Source organism: Grampus griseus (genome assembly GCF_964374135.1).
Source record: "Grampus griseus genome assembly, chromosome: 14".
In the NCBI taxonomy this organism is placed as follows: domain Eukaryota; kingdom Metazoa; phylum Chordata; class Mammalia; order Artiodactyla; family Delphinidae; genus Grampus; species Grampus griseus.
Window position 1 is genome coordinate 45,129,459 of NC_139008.1, and position 20,744 is coordinate 45,150,202.

The 20,744-nt window shown below is 55.3% G+C and overlaps 1 protein-coding gene across 1 annotated transcript in view; it reads right to left on the reverse strand.

The window, feature by feature from the left end:
- NINL (ninein like) overlaps positions 1-20,744 on the reverse strand; it is a 106,416-nt gene that overhangs the window by 32,213 nt on the left and 53,459 nt on the right. Inside the window, exons 3-10 of the mRNA XM_082670711.1 lie at positions 18,339-18,435; positions 13,515-13,687; positions 12,064-12,130; positions 9,492-9,682; positions 8,639-8,791; positions 6,653-6,820; positions 2,854-2,990; positions 1,739-1,879 (exon numbers count right to left, since the gene is read on the reverse strand). Of these exons, the coding sequence (XP_082526837.1) occupies positions 1,739-1,879; positions 2,854-2,990; positions 6,653-6,820; positions 8,639-8,791; positions 9,492-9,682; positions 12,064-12,130; positions 13,515-13,687; positions 18,339-18,435 (1,127 nt within the window). The remainder of the gene's footprint in view (positions 1-1,738; positions 1,880-2,853; positions 2,991-6,652; positions 6,821-8,638; positions 8,792-9,491; positions 9,683-12,063; positions 12,131-13,514; positions 13,688-18,338; positions 18,436-20,744) is intronic.

A 20,744-nucleotide genomic window follows, 5' to 3' on the forward strand; every position in this document is an offset into this window, starting at 1 on the left:
CAGCAGGGAAAACAGTGCTAGATCTTAGCTTTACCACTAAAACAGCTGCTTAACAGGATTCTCAGACCCAGTCTATCTAGATTGAAGACGAATGAAACTCTTCGGCAGAGCTTGGCCACGTCAACAATCGAGCATGAGAAATACTGGGCTCGGCCTCCCTCAATCTCACCCCAGAGCTTCGAGGCGGGGGCATGAGGGGAAGGGGGGCAGCCATCACTTAGGGAAAAGGTTTGACGAGTGGGATTAATCTAACAGCCCACAAATCTCGGGGCTAATTTTACAAATACAAATTTGATCATATCACTCCACTCTTTAAAGGGGAAAGGTGCAGTAAAATACGGCAGAACAGACCCACATCACGGGTGCTCTGTGGCCGTCAGAAAGTATATGCAACACAACACCATTCTGTAAGTAATCACGTGCATGGAAAAGCGAGGGACTCACAAAAAATGTTAGGAGTGATAACCTCTGTGGATGTGAGACTTTTGCTTTTATTTTTCCTTTTACTTGGTATTTTCTTTCTTTTTAATTATTTATTTATTTATGGCTGCATTGGGTCTTAGTTGCCGCATGCGGGCTCTTCGTTGCGGTACGAGGGCTTAGTTGCCCTGCGGCACGTGGGATCTTAGTTCCCCGACTAGGGATCGAACCTGCATCCCCTGCATTAGAAGGCGGATTCTTAACCCCTGGACCACTGGGGAAGTTCCTACTTGTATTTTTTAAGTTTTCTACAATGAACATGTATCATTTATTACTTTTGTAATAAAAACAACCTAACACAACCACAAAAACTATTTCTAAAAACGTATCAATGATGCCCCATTGCTCACTGGGCAAAATCCAAACACTCGTGTGGCCCTCAAGGCTTCATGTGTTCCCCCACCAGATTCTTGGACTGAGATACGGCCCTGGAGTCTCTGGTTCTCTGACCCAGAGAGAACTTCCCTGAGTCCCTTCTGGGTGGTTGGGAGAGTCAGGCCGACCGGGCTGAGACCAACGCAAATCAGTTTTCAGCTCCCTGACCGATTGTCTAAAATCGTCCACACTTAAGCTTGTGGACGCTGGGGTGGGGGGCAGCACAGGCCACAGAGGAAGGACGTGTGCGGGTCAGGCTGCTCCAGAGCAGGGAGCCCCAAGGACCCCGCGTCCCCAGGCCTCGCCTCAGGACACAGCCCCATGTCCGCCCACGTCAGGGATGCAGCAGAGCCCAGCTGCGGTAAAGAGTTACCGGGAGGCGGGTGGCGCCTCAGGAGAGGGGGAAAGCCTTTCACAAAGGTCAGAAATTCTTTCCTCTGGTTTGTCCACCACCATCCCGGCCAGCTCACCAGGAGTCCGCTTAGGCCACCCGATGGGCGATGCCCGGTGTGCGGTTTTGGGCCCCGGCCTCCCTCCTGCAGAACCAACAGGCTGCAAAGCCATTCTCTGGTCCTCTCAAAACGTCCACCCGTCTCGCTGATCACAGGCACGGAGAGAAGACTCAGCTTGAGTGGGACAGACCCCGACAGATGGAGCAGAGAGTGAGGCCAGCAGAGCACTTTCCCCTGCAGACAGTCGTCACAGGCACTCGGCCAGATGCCACGCTCCCAAGCGAAGGGCAAGACTGCTTCTTAAAATGCACTGTCTTCCCTCAAGGAAGGACGTCAGCAGAGTGCTGGGTTCAGGTGAGACAGCAGGGCTTCAGCTGGTGGCCGCCCGCGTCCACTGCCCACCCTCGGCTGGGGACGCCAGCGGGACCTACCTGACCTTCTCCTCTGCGAGCTGCTCCAGGGCAGAGTGGAGGTCGTCCGTCTCCTTCACAAACTCCAGGTGCCTCTGCTCTGCCTTCTCCAGGTCCTGCCTTGCCTTGTCTCGCTCCCTGGCCATCTGCTCCACCTGCCCCCTGCGTGAAGGAGGCGGGGTCAAAGGGGACACCGCTCTGGGCCCAGCAAGCCCGTCTGCAGGAACAAACACAGCTGGGCTAACGGCGCCGAGCAGCGGCCAGCGCTGGGCTCTGACCCACCTCCTCCCAGGGCCGTTTCTATAGTTACTGTGCCCGGTTTACAGAAGCACATACAGTGACAGGCCAACTGCCTGGCAAAGGGGTTTCTAGCAGGTTTCTGAACCAGGAGGTCTGAGCCTAGAACGTGCAGCATGCCACCCCTCCAGATGGCCTCAGGACAGGCAGGAATTTATCTACGCTCCCTCTTGCCTGCAGCTGGGCCTCAGGCCCCAGGGATCCCTAGCACCTAACATGGAACTGGATGCATGAAGGGGAGGAGGCTGGCCACCCATTATCCTGCCTGGCCACAGCCCTGCCACCTGCAGCCTGGCATCAGAGTGACTGTGCAGGGAGTTGCCCAGAACAGAGGAGACTCCTGTATGTGGCCCTGTCCCTGTCTGGTCACCCTGGGTCCCGCCCAAGGCTCTGTGCAAACCATCTCTGGCACCAGCTATCCTGGTGCCCGTTTCTCCCACTGAAGAGGCATCCCTGTCCCAAAGCACAGTCTTTCTCTGGTCCCCTTTGCCGAACTGCCTGACAGAAGGCTCATCTGTTGGTACTTAATGAGATGCAAAGTCTTGAGGATCGAGGCTGGGATTTCTGCCAGCCTTTTCTGTAGCTTCAGAAAATCAATAAACACACGAAAACCAATCTTTGTGCCAACCTGCTCAGCAGACGGATGGCCTGAAAAGCCAGCCAAACCCAGAGCCAAACCCAATTACAATGGTTTGTGTTCTTGGCCCAACTGCCGTGCTGCGCTTTGTGACTGTGTTCGAAGCATCCTTCTTTCTCCTCCTGCCGGGTGCCCGAACCCGGGGGCGAGGAGGCCGGTCTAGCCAGTGGCACCCACACACCCTCCCCATCGGGGCTCTTACTGGCGGAAGCTCAGCTCCTGGCGGTAGCAGGCCAAGGCTGCCTGCTGAGTGGCACCGCCCACCATCATGAGCTCGTTCTCAAGGGCCCAGGCCAGCTCCAGAAGGTTCACCTTCTCGTCCACACTGAAGTCGAGGCTCTGAAAATAGCAAGGCCCATCAGCCAGGTGGGATGAGTGGGTCTCCAGATGCTTCCGGGCTCCCTCAGGACAGTCAGGCCCAGACCACGCTGTCCCTGCACCTTCCTTTGCTCTCTGCAAAGTCTCTGCCTCTTGGGTGGAGCCCTTCCCCTGCCCCAACCCCGCTGACGGTCTCCCCATCCTTGTCAACCCCAGTGTCCCCCCATCCCCACTATGGTTCCCCATCCCTGTCAACCCGTGTCCCCCCCATCACCACTACAGTCCCCCCAACCCTGTCAACCCCAGTGTCCCCCATCCCCACTATGGTCCCCCCATCCCTGTCAACCCCAGTGTCCCCCCATCCCCACTATGGTCCCCCATCCCTCTCAACCCCAGTGTCCCCCCATCCCCACTATGGTCCCCCCAACCCTGTCAACCCCAGTGTCCCCCCATGCCTCGAGGGTGGGCATGACCCAGGCTGGACAGAGTCCCCCTCCCTGGACAAAGTGACAGACACAGAAGAGGGCATGTCCCAAGCAGAGGACTTTGGGGATTGATAGGGAGGCCAGAGAAGGGCTTTTTCCCTGTGAAATCAGGTGTTGTATAAACCACGTGGGCCCTGGGGAGCTGCACAAGGGGACTGGACCTGAGGCCAAGGCCCCCACCAGCAGAGTCCAGACAACACCCGGAGCTGGGACCCCCGAGCCTAACGTCCTTCTCCGACTGACCACGAAGGTCCCTAACCTCCTCCTGCCCAAGCTAGTTTGACTTGGGTTTTTGCCATTTCAGACTCAAAGAATCCTGACTGATATGTCTCTGAACCACACAAACAGATACAGGAACAGATGGGGGTTCTGTTGGTGGACACAGGACCTATCAGAGAGAGATGAGCCACAGCCCAGCATTCCAGACAGTCACACTCATTCGCCCTCGGGATTCTTGGAAAAGTACAGTTAAAAGAATGGAAAAATTTTGTTTTACGTATTTTACCATAATAAGAGAAAGAGAGAGTAGGACAGGAACGCCCGTCCATCCTGCTGGCTGCCCAGTAAGAACACTTTTGCCACGTCTGCTCCTGCAGCGATGGGCACACTTGGCTACAAGGCTCAGACACACGGGCGGGGCAGGCACATGGCAGGGCCCACGGGGAGGCCCTTCCTTTAACTTATGAGGCAGAGACTTGAATCTCCGTCCTTCCCCATGGCCGCGAGTGCTTCTGGAGAGAAATGACACTCAGCTGAAGCGTGTGCAGCAACTGGGAAGCTGAAGTTCTGACACAAGCGCACACGTCCCAGCAACGAAACCACGGGTGGGGGCAGAGGACAGAAAGTGGTCCCAGCGGCAGCTTCCCAATTAGAAAAACCACGTGGCACAACGTGGGCGCCTGCCTCCTGGCGTTCATGCCCATGTACTCCTTCTGTGCTGACCGGGACGGACCTACGTAACCCCCGGGATGGTGCCAGGGTAGCAATGTGTGGCTTCCCAGGCCAGGGCGTGGGAGGCTGAGGCCCCTCTCCGCTCTCCTGGACGGGGCTCTGGGGAAGCCAGAGCCATGCTGGGAGGAGGCTCAGGCTGCCCTGGGGAGGAGCCCAGGTGGCAGGGAGGGGAGACCTCCAGCCTCCGACGAGGTCCACTCTCCATCTTGCTGGGCCTCGGGAAGACCGCAGAGCAGTCTCCTGGAGACCCCAGGCTAGGAACACCCGGCTGCGCGGCTCCCGATTCCTGAGGAGGTCAGGGATCCGCACAGAGCAGCCCTGGCGGTGGTCCCACAGACATTCGCGTGAGGTCCTGAGAAGCTGGGTGTGGGAGGCCAGCAAGTCCAGGCCAGGGCTCGCCTAGCGGGCTTCCTCCCCCGGGGAACACACCTCTCTCAGGCAGGTGTGCTCAGGGGCAGCTGGCGGCCCCGCCCAGTGTCACAGGTGACCAGTTATGGACCTGCTGCACCAGGACACCCCGACTGCGTGCCAGCTCGCCCGAGAGCCACCCTGTGTCGGGGGACAGATACACCTGGGGGGCCACGTGGAGGGTCCTGCTGAGGGGAGTTCAGTAACGTCACTGCCTCTCCATTCAATGGAATCAAACCCTGAGCAACTGGAAAATCATAAGTTGCTAAAGGAATGGAAACTTGCTGTGACAGCAAGAGAGCAGTGATAAGAGTAAGTCCTGAAGTGTCCGGGGGCAAGCGTGAGACTCGTCACTGGCCGGATCCTGACGGCAGCCAGCCCACCTCCAAGCGCAGGGAATCAGGAGCAGCGTCTTAGGGAGAATCTCCAAACCATGAGCCTCTGGGACTTCCCTGGTTGCCCAGTGGTTAAGGGCTCCATGCTTCCACTGCAGGGGGCACAGGTTCGATCTCTGGTTGGGGAACTAAGATCCCACATGCTGTGTGGCACAGCCAAAACCCAAAAAACAAAAAACCATGAGCCCCTCTGCTCTTGGCCCTCCCCGGGGGCCAATTTCAGTGGTCCGGCCTCAGCCTCTGGTTCTCACAATAGTCCTGTGGGCCAGCTGTCCAGGGATGGCCTTGCGTCAGGCTCCGCTCGGGCTGCTGGGCAGCGGGACTCGGCAACAGCGAAGCTTAGGTCCAGGAGAGTCTGGCCTGAGGAGTCGGGCAGATTGTCGTAAAGGCTGGTTTTTTTCTCCTTCCTGTTCTATTGGTCTGTGCCAACATGGACATTTTTGGAGGCAATACAACAGAAGCTATCAAGAGGTAAAATGCGTACCTTCAGGAATCCGCCCTACCGAGAAACACCAGCACAGGGGCAGAAGGGCACACGTGCATTACAGGTGACGACATTCATAACAGGAAAATAACATACGTGTCCCACGACAGGGAAGGGGTAATGTAAATTAGCAAGGTATACGGTATGACACCAATTTTGCAAAAGAAAATTTTTAAATGGGAATGTCTAAATATGCATTTCTTTCCTGTGCCAGGGAAGAGCTCGCAGAATGCCCACCAGACCTTTACGTGTCGCCATCCCTGGAGACCAGGAGCAGAGGGGGGCAGGCTTTATTATTCTATAGATTTCTGTAGAGCTGAAGCTTTTTTTCACAATGGAAAGTGAAATTTGGAAATGAAACTAACTCATCTAGTTCGCCACACCTGCCCCAGCACTCTTCCCTTGCTGTGCCCGCCCTGTGTGCACCTCACTTGCCACCCAGGGCAGAACTCCCTCCAAAGCCCCAGGGCTGCCCTGTGTCCCCACAGAGGGGACTTGACTGACCAGGGAGAGCACAGGCCTCCTCATGTGTGACCACTGGAGGGAGGTCGGAGGGCGGGTACGGGGAGAAGAACTCCCCACAGAGCTCGTCCGGGGAGAGTAGAAACGCTCGGACGCCTGTGACAGTGGTGTCCACTAAGACGTCCCTCCTCCAGGTCAGCAGATCAGCTCCGGGGCTGACACGCACTGAGGGGGAGAGTCTAAGATGCTGAAACCTACCTTCAAACGGATTTGTTTCAGGCTGTGGTTTTCTCTGCTTTTTACTTATTATGTTTTTAACACTTCCTATATCTTAATATCAAAAAATAAAGAAAAAAGTATTACGATGGGCCTTCCCTACACAGGGCCTGTGTCTGCGGTGGGGGGGACGGGGGGAGCTCCGTCCAGCCTCCCCTGTAGGCAGGGGCCCCGCCCGCCTAGACGCCTCTGCTGGGGCAGCCGTGCGCGACCGGTCCAAACCTGCAAGACCTCCCTGCCGTTGTGCACCCCCTCCTGGGCCCACAGGGTGACGATCTGCTCCGGGAAGGCGAAGCCGGCGCCGTCGTCCACGCTGCACAAGAGGCGCGGGCCCGAGCTCACGGACACAAGGGATGACGTGGTGGTCTGGCCACCACCCTCCTCTGGGACCTGCATGTCGGGACAAGCTCGGTGAGCCCCCGTGGCCTCCTCATGCACCCTCCCCAACCTCCCCGTCTGTGTGGCCTCCCTGAGGCCTGAGAACAGCGCTGATTCCTGGGGCGCCCGCAGGATCTGACTCGAGCCCAGGGCTCAGCGCTGTCCACGCCAGGCCATGCACGGGACGCCCAGCGCCTGCCAGGCCCTGAGGTAATTTCTCCCCAAACCACTAATGGCTTCCTGCTGAGGGAAACCTGGTCTGTGCAGAGAAACCCAAGACGGGCTTCAGAAGGAGGGCGGGGGTGGCCCAAGCGGAGGACGCGTGTCCTCAGGATTCAGGGTCAGAGAGTTTTAAGACAAGGGCAAAATAATCCCTCAGCCAGAAAGTGGACCGGTGAGCCGAGGTACTGCAAGAATCCAGCTGTGGGGCTTCCCTGGTGGCGCAGTGGTTGAGAATCTGCCTGCTAATGCAGGGGACACGGGTTCGAGCCCTGGTCTGGGAGGATCCCACATGCCACGGAGCAACTAGGCCCGTGAGCCACAACTACTGAGCCTGTGCGTCTGGAGCCTGTGCTCCGCAACAAGAGAGGCCACGATGGTGAGAGGCCCGTGCACCGCAATGAAGAGTGGCCCCCTCTTGCCACAACTAGAGAAAGCCCTCGCACACAAACGAAGACCCAGCACAGCAAAAATTAATTAATAAACTCCTACCCCCCAACATCTAAAAAAAAAAAGGAATCCAGCTGTACTTCCTGCCCCTTGGAGGGCAGGGCCCTTCAGACACGCGTCCGCAGTTGGGGCCAGAACAAGGAGCAGCTGCTGGGGCCCCCAGACCACCAGGCCCACCTGCTCCCCTGATGGAGCAGGAGAATCTCCGTCTGGGCCCAGGTGCGAGGCCCCATGTCACCACTCCAGCCACGCTGGCATCCACATGCACAGGACACAACCCCATGGCCATGTCAGCACTTCCCCGGTAGGAACGGGGGCCACTGTACCTCAGAGGAGGCCCTCCCTCCCACAGGCTCTGGGCACGACTGCATTGTGGTCTCTGCCCTCAGGTGGCCTGGCACCATCCCTCATCTCTCCTGGTTCCTTCCCTGTCTCAGTGGCTTCAGGTGCAGAAACCTGATTCTCAGACGCGCCTGGCCTAGCAGAGAACAAGGTCACTGTTCCTGCATCGCTGTCCACAAACTGCGGGATCAGCCACGTCGCCAAAGAAGCCTCAGCAAGACTCCCCAGGACAACCGTGCCCTGTGGTGGGAGACGGAGGCTGACTGTCCTGGGATTGAGAAAAACCAGATGCACCGAACATCACAATTTAAATAACCACCTAAAATCTGCTCTCCTCCAGCTGGCCTTGTACAGGATAAAATTCAGGTATACAGTATGGGGAGAGCACAGCTCCAGGAATCCTTGTTAAGGCTAATCCTGGGGAAGACACAGACCCGTCAGTGACTCTGCCCTCCGGGGAGGAGGGAAAGGGGGTGCTCTTGTTGGAACACAGTGTACCCCACATTGAGGCATAACAAGGAACTGTCAGGGAATCCTCATAAGACCCCTATGAGGTAGGTGTGTCCATTTTACAGACAAGGAACCTGAGGCTCAGAGAAGGTGAGTAGCTCACCAGTGACACACAGCTTGGCAGGAGCAATGCCAGATCAGCCCAAGGTTGCACAGCCTCCCACAGCACACGTGTGTGTACACACCCCGACCAACTGCTGGGCACCCTCTGTGGGGACCAGGCAGAGAGGTCAGGCCTGCAGAAGACGCTAAAGGCCAGAGAATGATGGCAGTTGCTCTGGGGTTCAAGAGTTAATCGTCCCATTTTACCTGGTAAAGAGACCAGGACCCGCTCGGTTTGACAAGTGTGGAAGATTCCAGAAGTTGAGGGGATCCATGATTGAACAGGCCAAGCTGGAATTCCTCTAGACTCACTCTGCCGTCGCCGTCTTGGTCCAGCTTGTTGAACAGGTCTTCAAGTTCCTAAATAAAGGCCCCCAGGCATCTTCTCAGAGGCTCTCCCACCGCAGCTGTGCCCACCCCACCCAGGCCTGGCCCCCACCCTCCCCAAGCAGGCGGCTCGCTGTCCTATCCAAACAGTGGTCTCCCCGCTCTGGCTTGTGAAATCTACACACCTGGTCAGTTTCCATCCTGCTGTGAACAGCCACTTGCGCTTCCCAAAACCCACAAACACCCATCCCGTGTCTGCCGTGCCAGGAGCTTGCTGGATGGCGGGACACGTACGTATGGAACTTGGCCTGGGCCCCCAGCAGCTCAGGGTCGGCAAGGGCAGGGCTGAGAGCACTTCAGTAAGGAGGGGCCTGTTCCATCACACTGCCCTCCACTTCCCCTGGCCCCGCAGGAGGGAGGGGTGAGTACAGCTGCTGGGAGCATAGCAGACGCTGCGGGCATAGCAGACGCTGCGGGCACCGCACTTGGGCTGGGTGGCAGATCTGGGCCACTGAGGAGGGGTGGGGGAGGAGTGCCCCCGGCAGAGGATCCTGCGTGAAGGCGGCCAGAGACGGACCTTCGACACAAGCCCTGGGAGTCAGCACGGGATGTGAGACCAGAAGGTGACAACTGAATCAGTGTCTGGCGGTGAAGGGGTTTTCCAGGCCCAGCACCAACCATGACCGCCACAAAGACCCAGCCCATCAGGGAGGTCCACCCCGCCCTCTCTCACCTCCTTCTCCAGGCCCTGGAGCCCGACGCTCTGGCAGAGCAGGGCCAGCTCCTGTTCGGTGAGGTGGCCGCTGCTGCCCACACCCAGCTCTTCCCAGAGGCCTCGGACCCGGCTCTCGGGGGTGTCGAAGGAGGAGCTGCAGGGCTTCCGGAGGCTCCCGAAGACCTCAGAACCCCAGGTTGGCAGCTGGCCTGAAGCGGGGGACACATACCAAGGCTGTAATTTACTCTGAAATCGGATGGACTGATGAATGGGCAGAGGGACGGGCACATGGACACATGTGAGAGACAAGCTTCAAAGGAGGAATCTAGGTGGTGGGTACACAGTGCTCACGGTACAACTCTTCCACTTGCATTCTATGCAAGTTTTCACAATCAAATGGAGGGATCTGCTGCATGTGGGGAAAGCATTTTCTTTTTTCAAAAAAATATTTATTTATTTAGGTTGCTCCGGGTCTTAGGTGCAGCATGCAGGATCTAGTTCCCTGACCAGGGATCGAACCTGGGCCCTCTGCATGGGGGCCACGGAGTCTTGCCTACTGGACCACCAGGGAAATCCCAGAAAGCATCTTCTGAAGGGAACCTGCGAAGCCACAGCACTGAGAGCACAGCTGCAAGGTTTGTACTTAGAACAAAAAGGTCAGGTTTAAAAAACTAATTTTTAGAAACTCTTCAAACCTACCCAAAGTAAAGAGCACAGTCCAGCAAAGGCCAGTGGTCCTGTTCCTTGGGCAGACGGCCACCCCGGCTTCATCTACCCCTGTTTACTCTTGCCCAAGTATTTGAAAGCAAAATCCAGCTGCTGTGTTCTCACGCCTGTGTGTTTCGTGTGTACTGCTGACCCCAATGCCACCATCACCCTACAAACCAACAATGGTTTACCCAGCTCTCTCTCAAGAGTCTCCGACAGTTGATTTCTTTGAATCAGTATCAACACAGAATCCTCCCTGTGCGTGTGGTTACTCCTCTCAAGTCCTTGGAACACGAGCACCTCACTGCCTGCCCCACTCTGCTTCCTCGCATGCCTCCATCGCTAACATCGCCTATAAACCGGAAGTTAGCATCAAAGCCTAGCTTGGATGCAGGCTCAGTTTTATCTTTTTTCTTTTTCTTCCCGGCAAAAACGTCCCAAGGTGGGCTGTGTTCTCCAGGCCACCTCACAGCAGGAGGCACAGGTGTCTTTGAGATGCAAAGACACCTCAGTGAGTTTGGAGGACAGATGGCCAGGTTTCATAACTTTTCTACTTTAGCCAGGTGGCTTACTGAGGTTTCTGAAGCTTTGCCAGGGAAACACCCTCTGGAAGAGGAAAGACCTTGGGGGTGCCCACGAGGAGCTCTCCTCGCATGAGCGAGGCTTCAAAGCAGAGTTCCCTCCACGCCCAGGCCACACCACCCGGCCCAACACAGGAAGAGGGCTGCCTGCACCTGACCAGACCTGGGCTCTCGGCCAGTGGTCTAGAGTTTTTAGGAGAGGAGCCACCTTGGCGTTACTTTGATAACCCAACTAACGACCAGAAAGCCACTTTGCCAAGGAAAGCTAGGGCCTGTGTGCTCACGAATGATGCTGTGGGTTGAGCTGAGGAAAACACAAGGAAAGGGCCACCTCTGAGATCCCTTCCAGCTTAAAACATCTGAAAGTTCTACGTAACGATAGAAAAACAATTCTGACACCGGGGTGTATTCTCATGGCTGGCAGAGGAGCAAATAAGTCCTCTGAGGTCTGACATGACTGTTCACACACCAGTGTCAGTTCTAACCTGGAGGGAAGGAAGAACTCCGACCTGTCTCTGGGCAGAGTCCCAAATGACTTGGTGAATAACCTTCCCAGGAGCCCCTCCTCTCGTCCCCTAGATTTACAGAGTCCGGGGAATTTAGGGCATGGGTTGACCGCTCTTCCGGACACAAAAGTGTCCATCTGCTTCGTCCAGTAGCACAGGCACTCCAGTCATTCCCCTGACGTCACCAAGCTCAACACTGAGCCAAGAGCCTCAGCCCCCCAGGACCACAGTCTGGATAATGCTCAGTGCCAGTGCAGACCTCTCACTCAGGAGAAGCTCAAGGTCAGCTCGGGTCTCGCCCTCGAGCCGTGTTCCTGCACGTTCTGCCCTGTGACACACTCCAGCGGGAGGTGTCCTTAAGGCACCTGCAGACCTACGTGCTGATGCACCCAGATTTGCTAAGCACGCCTGCGGCTGCCTTCCGGGTGCTCCGTCAGGCTCTCCAGGACCAGAACCACGTCTTACCCTCGACTCGGGGCAGACAGGGCCCCAGGCGGCAGGGAGGCTGCTGGCCCAGGCCGGGTGCTTCAGGAAGGAGTCCCCAGGCCCACGCCTGCCGGCTGGGGTCATGCTGGTCCTCCCAGACCGTGAAGCTGCTCCCTTAGCCAGTGGTCCCCGCTCGAGGGTCTGACCTCAGGGGTCTCCCAGAGCTGGGACCCTGCCCCCAGGAAAAGGGCCCCCCAGGGACACCACCCACACCGGGCACTTCTCAGGAAACTGTCCTTGGCTGGCAGCCCACTGCCTGGCAGCCTAGCACTGGCCAAAGGTGGCACTGATCACAAGGCTGGGCTTTACCTTTTGCTTCAAACAACTCATTCTGAGGGTCCTTTGCACTTTCAGCTTCTTCATCGGACTTGAGACTCTGGAAAAACAGAAGGAAAAGGACGTGTGAGTCCCCAGAGGAAAGGGTAGCGGACGGAGCACCGGGAACAGTCTGGTGGGGCTGGTGGGGCTGTTGGGGGGGACACCTGAGGGAGGGGAGCCCCAGCCCACAGGGCAGCCCTGGTGGTCAGCCACGAGGCCCCGTGCACACCAGCTCCCTCTCTCAGACCGCACACTGCGGCCTGCACTCGGCACCCTCTGCATCCCGCCCCTCATGACCCATGTCTGTTGGCAACAGTCAAGGAAGAGCAGGTCTCTGACTCCCAGGTACTCCGGAGACAGCAGGTGATCTGCTGAGACCTCAGTGCCCAAGGGGCTGGGCCACCAAGAAGTCCAGTAAAACCTCATGCTTCTGTGACCGAGTCTGCGGACCACAAAGTCAAAGTCTGCTTCTGATTTTGGAAGGAACACTGGCTTGACCAGGACTCAGCACTTAGAAATGGCGCTGAACTGAGGCTGGAGCTCTGGGGGCAGGTGGTATATCTTATTTTTCTAATGCATTCAACCTGCTGACAACCCTAAAGGCAGCAACCCTAGGGTCCTAGTTCTGGGGATCAAAGATGGTTTTAAGAAGCAAAACGGCACCACAGAGATGGCGCGGACCCATGAAGCCTTCCATCCCTGGGGCCAAATTGAGAGAGAGAATAAAGCAGCAAAGGCCTAGGGTTTATTGGTGCCGCCCAAGTGCAGCACATCCCTGAGAGAAGCGACTCCAGGATCTAAATACATATTTATTTGCTTTTCCTACTGGTCTCAACAAATGTTGAAAATATAAACAAATTAATATGGGGGCCCAGAGCTGTCTTATTAAAGGGAAGCCCCCCTAGAGCCTCATCAGACAGAGGTGGACATCATGGGGTGGAGGCAGGAACCTTCTGGAACCCCGAAAACAGGTCCAATGGGCCATGATTAACCCGTGGGGTGTGGATCTGCCCCGTGGACGTCCTTCCTGACACAAAGCCCTTGAGGCTCCTGCAGTGGACAGCTCAGGGAGCCTGGGGTCCCCGGAGGCACCTGGCATGACATGCCGCCAAGCTGTGGAGGGTGAGCCTCAGTCGCGCCCAGGGCTGCTTTCTCTATCCTCGGCTGTAACCTTCCTCTCCTTCTGGCAGTGCCAGGGGAGGGGGCTCGTGGTGAGCAGGGCATTCTCCATGGCCCCTGTGTCTGAAGAAGGACGCTCTGTGGCCCGAGTTTCCATGCAGACAGCGAGACCCAGAGACACCTTAAAACTAAATGTCACTCCCCAAAGTGCTCTGGTGATGAGATAGATGCCCCCTCCCATCTTCCCGTATCGTGTCACATGAGCAGTGTCTATGGCGGGGGGCATGCGTACTTGGGCGAGGGCAAAGCAGGGGTCGACCCACCTCCACACTTTCCAGAGACGCAGAGCGTCGGAGCTGGCTTCTCACACTGGGCCTGGTAGGCTGCTCCAGTAAACACGGGGCTCCACCCGCAGCGTCACAGGGCTCGGGCCAGCTCCGACGGCCATACCACTTAGAGCCGCTCACGTACTTTGGGGGGACGGCCCGGGGGGCACCTGGAATAAAAACGGGAGGTGTTGACAGCCTCTGGGCCCACGTGTGCTGCCAGGATGCCCTTTACGAAGGTGCAGGTTCGGGTGCAAAGCGTGGCTCTCAGGGACACACATGGAAAACACCTGGAAGAACACAGGGAACGGTCGACAGTGGGGCTGGGGCTGAGACAGCCAGGCCGGGAGGCAGGGACTTTCCATCCTAAACTCTAGGTGCTGTTTAAATGTTTCCAACCAAAATACGCTTTTGTTATGCAATAAAAGACTAATACAAAAATCTAGCTTTTTACACAAGGAAAAAAGCCTCCAATAATCCAGCAACATACTGCTCTAGAGACCAGAAGGTCACGTCCCACCCACCCCCCTCACTACAGGACCCCCCTGCCCCCCGGACGGGATGCGGTAGGCAAGGACCTCAGCATAGCTGGGGAGCCTCAGACTCCACGTGGGTCTGAAGTCTGGGATAGAGGCAGGAGTGCATTTTAGTTTGGGATTCATGAGAATCCCATAAGCCCTAATAAACCCCTGGCACCTTTCTTCCCTCCTTACCTGCCCACGTCTGCAGAGCAGTGGGGACCCCGCAGGCAGAGAAGAAATGATGCTGACTCTGTAGGGAATCTGGGCAGCTGGAGAGAGATGGGGGAGGGCGACGTGGGCCACGGCCAGGAGAGGACACAGGTTCAGAAGGAAGCAACCAGAACGTGCAGGTTGGGGGAGAGGATCCAAGGAAGTAAGGCCAGGTCGGGAAAACAGGACCGTTTCACACGGATGCGTCACGCTTCCTAAGGCCTAGTACCACCTCCCTTGTCTCCTCCGCACCAACTCTGCAGCCCCTGACCTTGGGACCATCAGAGGAGGAGGCTGGGTCCAACCTGGCCAGTGATGCCAGTGACCAACAGAAACTAGGAACAAGGGAGGATTTTGGGGAGGAAGCTGCTGAGTTCCACTTGACAGTGGACATTTAAGGCAGGCTGACCATGTCCCCAGGACACTTGGAGGTTATCACGGGCCCTGCCCGACCCTGTAATCTCTCCCGTGTGGGAACTCCCGGGGCTGCTGGAGAGCAGGGAGCGGACGCCCTGGCAGGGAGGAAACAGGAGGCCCTGAGTGCCCCACGCAGTGGGGAGCGGCCAGCACACAGGCTCCGCACCTTTACTGCGGGGGGGAGGTGCGGGAAGAGGAAAGCCACGAGAGGTGGGAGTGGGCAGCTGCAGCACATTTGGGAAATCAGCTGCAGAAGACGAGGAGGGGCCTGACGCACGTGGGCCCTCCCCGGCCCGGCCCGCTCGCGGCTCACCTGGAGGTCGTGACCCAGCACCACGTCTGCCCCCTGTGGCTTGACCTTGCTCCTGCCCTTCCCCTCCTGAGTTCCTCCCCCCACCCCCCGACCCAACCCGTCCTTGTCGGAGTCCCACCCGCCCTGGATGTGGCCCCATTTCTTCATCATTTCAGCAGGTCAGCACTTTCCTCAGAGGAATGAGATGCCCAGAAAACACACAGCTGTTTCATAATGTTCCCCAAACGTGTCACCCCCCTCCCTCCAACAGAGAGAAACGCTTCTCTAGAAAAGAGTGTCCACGTGGCAAATCACGACAGGAAGGGGGCAGCTTCCCACCACCCACAGGACACAGAGCCGCGGCCTCTTGGCGGGAAGCACTGGGGGTCACAGCCAGTCCCCACCCGCTGCCCAGACGGCCCGCAGAGCACAAGGCCAACGGTGCCCTGTGCTGGACACCTGGCTGTGCCTCCTGTGTGTGCGTATTTATTTATAGGAGCAGAATACCAAGGTCTACAAGTGAAAAGACATTGGTTATATGTTCTGTAACGGCCTTTACTGAAAGGAGCAGAATGACGGGGAAGCGGGATGTTCCTCAAAACCCCGGGGCGTTTGGCCCCCTGATGACATGCTCATCCCTGGAGCGTCAAAGCTCCAATCATTTTTCCAGTCACGGTGGGAGATGGTGGGAAGGACCGGCAGACAGATTAGAAAGCAGGAGAGAGCAACACTGTGGACAGGGCCAGGGAAGGAGGGATGAAACCCCTGGATGGGGGAGGCTGGGAAGGTGGCTGCGGTGAGAAGCTGAAACGCGCACGGCCCTGGAGGACGGGGCAGGGCTCGCCCCGGCTCTCACAACCCGTGGCTGCAGGGCCACCCGGCGCCCTGCCTCTGTGCACAAGCCCCGTCCGAGCCGCCTCAGGTGGGCTTACAACCGTGTAACTGAGGAAAGCACTGAAAATCGAAAGAAGAGAAAAACAACACGAAACAAAACCGGGGGGCTTCCCTGGTGGCTCAGTGGTTAAGAATCCGCCTGCCAATGCAGGGGTCACGGGTTCGATCCCTGGTCCAGGAAGATCCCACATGCTGTGGAGCAACTAAGCCCGTGTGCCACAACTACTGAGCCCACGTGCCACAAGTACTGAAGCCTGTGTGCCTAGAGCCCGTGCTCTGCAACATGAGAAGCCACCGCAATGAGAAGCCTGCGCACCACAATGAAGAGTAGCCCCTGCTTGCCACAACTACAGAAAGCCCGAGAGCAGCAACAAAGACCCAATGCAGCCAAAAATTAAATAAATAAAAAAACTAAAACAAACAAACAAAAAAAATGGAACTGGTGTGGAAAAGTGCCAGTCCTGAAACAGCTTCTCCCGTCTTTGGAGGAAGTGAGGACACACCCCACAGACGCACACATGTTCCAGCATGGAGAGGGGGGCAGTGACAGAGGCGCGGCCTTTCTTGGGCACATCCACGCTCACGGTCACACTCCAAAACTCTGAGTCGGGAAAGGCAAGTGGGCTTCTTCCCATCTCAAGGAAGACAAGTGTGAGACAAAGCAGCCAATGACCTGAGCTGCAGGGTGATGGGGCTGCTGGCGGGCTGACTCCTCCCCCCGCATCAGGGCTCTGGCGTGGCTCCAGCAGGAGGAGGTGGGGCAGCTGACTTCAGCCCCAGGGGCGTGGGCAGGGCCTGGCTCCAGGCTGCAAAACCCCACCTGAATAACAGGCAGGAGTAGCCACAGGACTTCTAGGACGGTCACTGGAATCTACATAAAACGTCCATTAGCTCCAAGCCTGGCACACAAAGCCTCCCTCACGGTACCCCTGGTGCCCAGATCATCGTGCACCTGCTCCCAACCAAGGACCTGCCCGGGGTCCAGGAGCAGACCAGGGGGCTGCTGCGGGGCAGACTCCTCAAACGCCTGCCCCACGTGGGAGGGAGGGACTGGTTACCACTTCACTCTCCTTCCCGACACTCGTCAAACGCAGCCGTGACCAGCCGGGGCGCATCAGGTGCTGCCCGCAGCAGCCGAGCCCGAGGGTCCAGCACGGCTTTGAACGAGCATGTCCGCCATCACCTTCCGACTGGAACCCGCGGTCCACACATCGAGCGGGCCTCCCTCCAAAACCCTCCCTCCACCTCCTGACCAAAGCCACCACTTCCGTTTGTTCTGAAATACTACCTTTGTCCCACTGGCCCTGCTCGAAACCAAGATTCTCACAAGTCCTAGGAGCACAGAGCGCTACTGTCTGAGACAGAAGACAGGCTGAGGGCTGCCTCGGCTGGTGGCATCCTGCCTGCTCCGCCAGCCTCCAAGCCCTGGCTAACACCTCACACCTGCCCTGCGCTTTTGATTCTCCAATGCTTCCACCCCCGACACCCACTTTATCTTGTCAACACCCTATGCTGTAAGGACAGCATGCGGTATTAACTTGACATCTGTGATACTGTGATTTATAATAAATATGTATTTGGTCTTCCATCCCTGGCACAGCTCCTAAAACCCTTGGAATTTCCTAAGTGATGAGAGCAACCACACCTGAGTTTATGTTGATGCGGTGACTTTTGGAACCACACCTCAGGATGGGCTGGTTGCCAGGGAAACCAACTTTCAGCCCCACCCCCTGACCTGCAGGATGTTGAGTTCAATCCCCGATGCCCAATCATTTGATCAGTCATGTCTGTAACGAAGCCTCCATAAAACCCAAAAGGACGGGGTTCTGAGACCTTCCGAGTTGAACATGTGGAGACTGGGGAAGAGTGAGGCCTGAAGGGGGCATGGGCGCTCCGAGCCCCTTCCCACAAGCCCTTCCCACAAACCTCTTATCCTGAGTCATATCCTTTTGTAATAAACGGTGATCCAGTAAGTAAATGGGTTTCCCTGGGTTCTGCTCTAGCAAATTAATTGAACCTGAGGAGGTCGTGGGAGCCTCTGATCTATAACAGGTGGGTCAGAAGCACAGGTGACAACCCGGATTTGAGATGGCTGTCTGAAGAGGGTGCAGTCTTGGGGGACTGAGCCCTTCCCCTGTGGGGTCTGACGCCGTGTCCAGGTAGACGGTGTCAGGACAGAGTTGAATTGTAGGACACCCAGCTGGGGTTGCAAAACGGCCTGGTGTGGGAAAAACCACATATATCTAGTGACCAGAAGTGCCAGTATATTCAGAGGATTGTGTGTATTGTAGAGGAAAACAAAAGAATCTTCCCCTTACAACACCATTTTACAAATAAGGAAGCAAAAGAAGAAAGAACCCAAACGTCAGTTCCAGTCTACGCAGCTTGGCAGAGACAGACCTGCTGCGTCGTTTGGTGAGAACATCACACTCCAGAGTTCACGGAATCAGGGGAAGAGACGTAACAGAGACCAGGAAGGCCTCTTACCTGGCTCCAAAGACTCGCTGTCTTCATCTGAGGAGCCGACACCAGCCTGTGATGACAAGACGGCCACGAAACCGTCCTTAAATTCCTCAAAGTTAACCTGTGGATTTGAGAAGAGAGGTCAACGCTACTTTCTGCAGGTCACATACGTAACACCCTGGCCTTTTGGTTTTTCTCAGATGGAAGATCTTATGAGGACATTCATTTTTTCAAATATTTACTTAAGATTTAAAAGAATTGAAGATGTAATAAGGCAAGTAAAAGTGAACCATAACCCCATCACCAAAAAACACCATTAACAACTCCATAAAAGTAAATCAGACCACAAAATTAGAAAGCAGTGTAGAAAAGAGGTGTCTGATGACCACAAACATTAACACAAAAAGAAAAAGAAAAATCTGGGCTTCCCTGGTGGCGCAGTGGTTGAGAGTCCGCCTGCCGATGCAGGGGACGCGGGTTCGTGCCCCGGTCCGGGAAGATCCCACATGCCGCGGAGCGGCTGGGCCCGTGAGCCATGGCCGCTGAGCCTGCGCATCCGGAGTGTGCTCCGCAACAGGAGGGGCCACAACAGTGAGAGGCCCGCGTACCGAAAAAAAAAAAAAAAAAAGAAAAATCCACGTTCTCACCACCCACCAAGAAAGAGAAAACGGCAGCACCTGGGCGAGCCCTCCACCACGGTTCCTTTCCTGATTAAATCCCCCGGCCCCTACTCTGCCTCTAATAACATCCTTGCTTTTATACCTCATTTGCATGCACCCCTAAACAATACAGTTTATTTCTGCCTCTTTTGAAATTTGATCTAAATGGAATCATGTGTAGATACCATTTTGTGTCTTAGACTCAACATTACTTCTGTGATATTCATGTAACTTGCTGCGCATGATCCACCCATTTTCTCTGCTCTGCGGTGTAACTGAGCAACAATTTATTAATCTACCCTCCTGGGCTTCCCTGGTGGCGCAGTGGTTGAGGGTCCACCTGCCGATGCAGGGGACACGGGTTCGTGCCCCGGTCCGGGAGGATCCCACATGCCGCGGAGCGGCTGGGCCCGTGAGCCATGGCCGCTGAGCCTGCGCGTCCGGAGCCTGTGCTCCGCAATGGGAGAGGCCACAACAGTGAGAGGCCCACGTACCACAAAAACAAAAAACAAAACTACCCTCCTGCTGGTGGATATTCCCATTGTTTCCAGGGTTTAGTTATTTTTAAAAAACCAACAAAAACCCCCATCTTTGAACAGTTACACTCTTTGGAGTATACGCCTAACAATGGGATTGCTGGGTCACAGAACATACATTTAAATCCTCTTGGTGAATTGAATCTTTTATTACCATAAAATGCTGACCCTCTTTAGTTCAGTAATGCTTTTACCACAAAGACTACTTTCTTATGGAGTATTTACGTGTTATATCTTTTTACCAAACTTTGTTATTTTAACCAAACTTTTAATAATGTCAATTTTTTATATCCTTATATTTTAGACATGTCTCTTATGAACAGTATATAGTTGGATTTTTTTCCCCAATCTGAAAATCTTTATCTTTTAACTGAAACATTTTACATTTAATGTCGTTACTGATATATTGGGTTGGCCAAAAAGTTCGCTTCTTTCCATAATATTTAGATTTAAATCTACTATTTTATTTGTGCTTTCAATTTGACCTGCCTGCGTTTTCTCCTTTCTTTCCTCTCTTTCTTTTAGGACTTCATTTTTCCCCTTATTAATTCAGAAGTTATACAGTCTATTTCCATTCTCTTATTGCTTATCCTAAAAATGACAGTACACATCCTTAGCTTGAAAGTTTACTATCAATCAATGCTTTTTGTTTCAGCAAAAACATAATTTATTAAAAAACTAGTGGAAATGATCCAGATGTCCAAAAAGAGAATGGGTAAATAAACTGTGATTCAGTCAGACAACAAAAGATGACAATAGGGGAAAAAAAAACAAACCACTGACGGAGACAATATATCTGCATTGTGTGAATATAGCTCACAGACATAATACAGAGTAAAAGAACCAGAGAGTATACACTGAGCATATGCTGTGTATTTTCCCTTGTATAAAGTTCAGAAATAGGCAAACAAATCTATGCTGTTGGCATCAGGACAGTGGTAACTGTTGGAGGCAGAGGGACCGCAAGGGCACCTGAGGAGGGATGCAGGATGCTGGCGGCCCAGGTGTGTTCAGGGTGGATGTTCACTGAGCTGCACTCTTCAGCTCTTTTCTCTACCTGTGCTTCTACTGAAGTCCCACAGAAAGAAATCAACACAAGAGCTTACTGTCACCAGTAAGTGCAGAAAAAGCAGGCCTGGGCTGTAGGTCCAAGCATGCTTCCCACACCTGGCACAGAATTTGAATGAGCACATTCTGCTGCTGCCGATGGGCACTAAACGCAGCTGTTGGCTTGG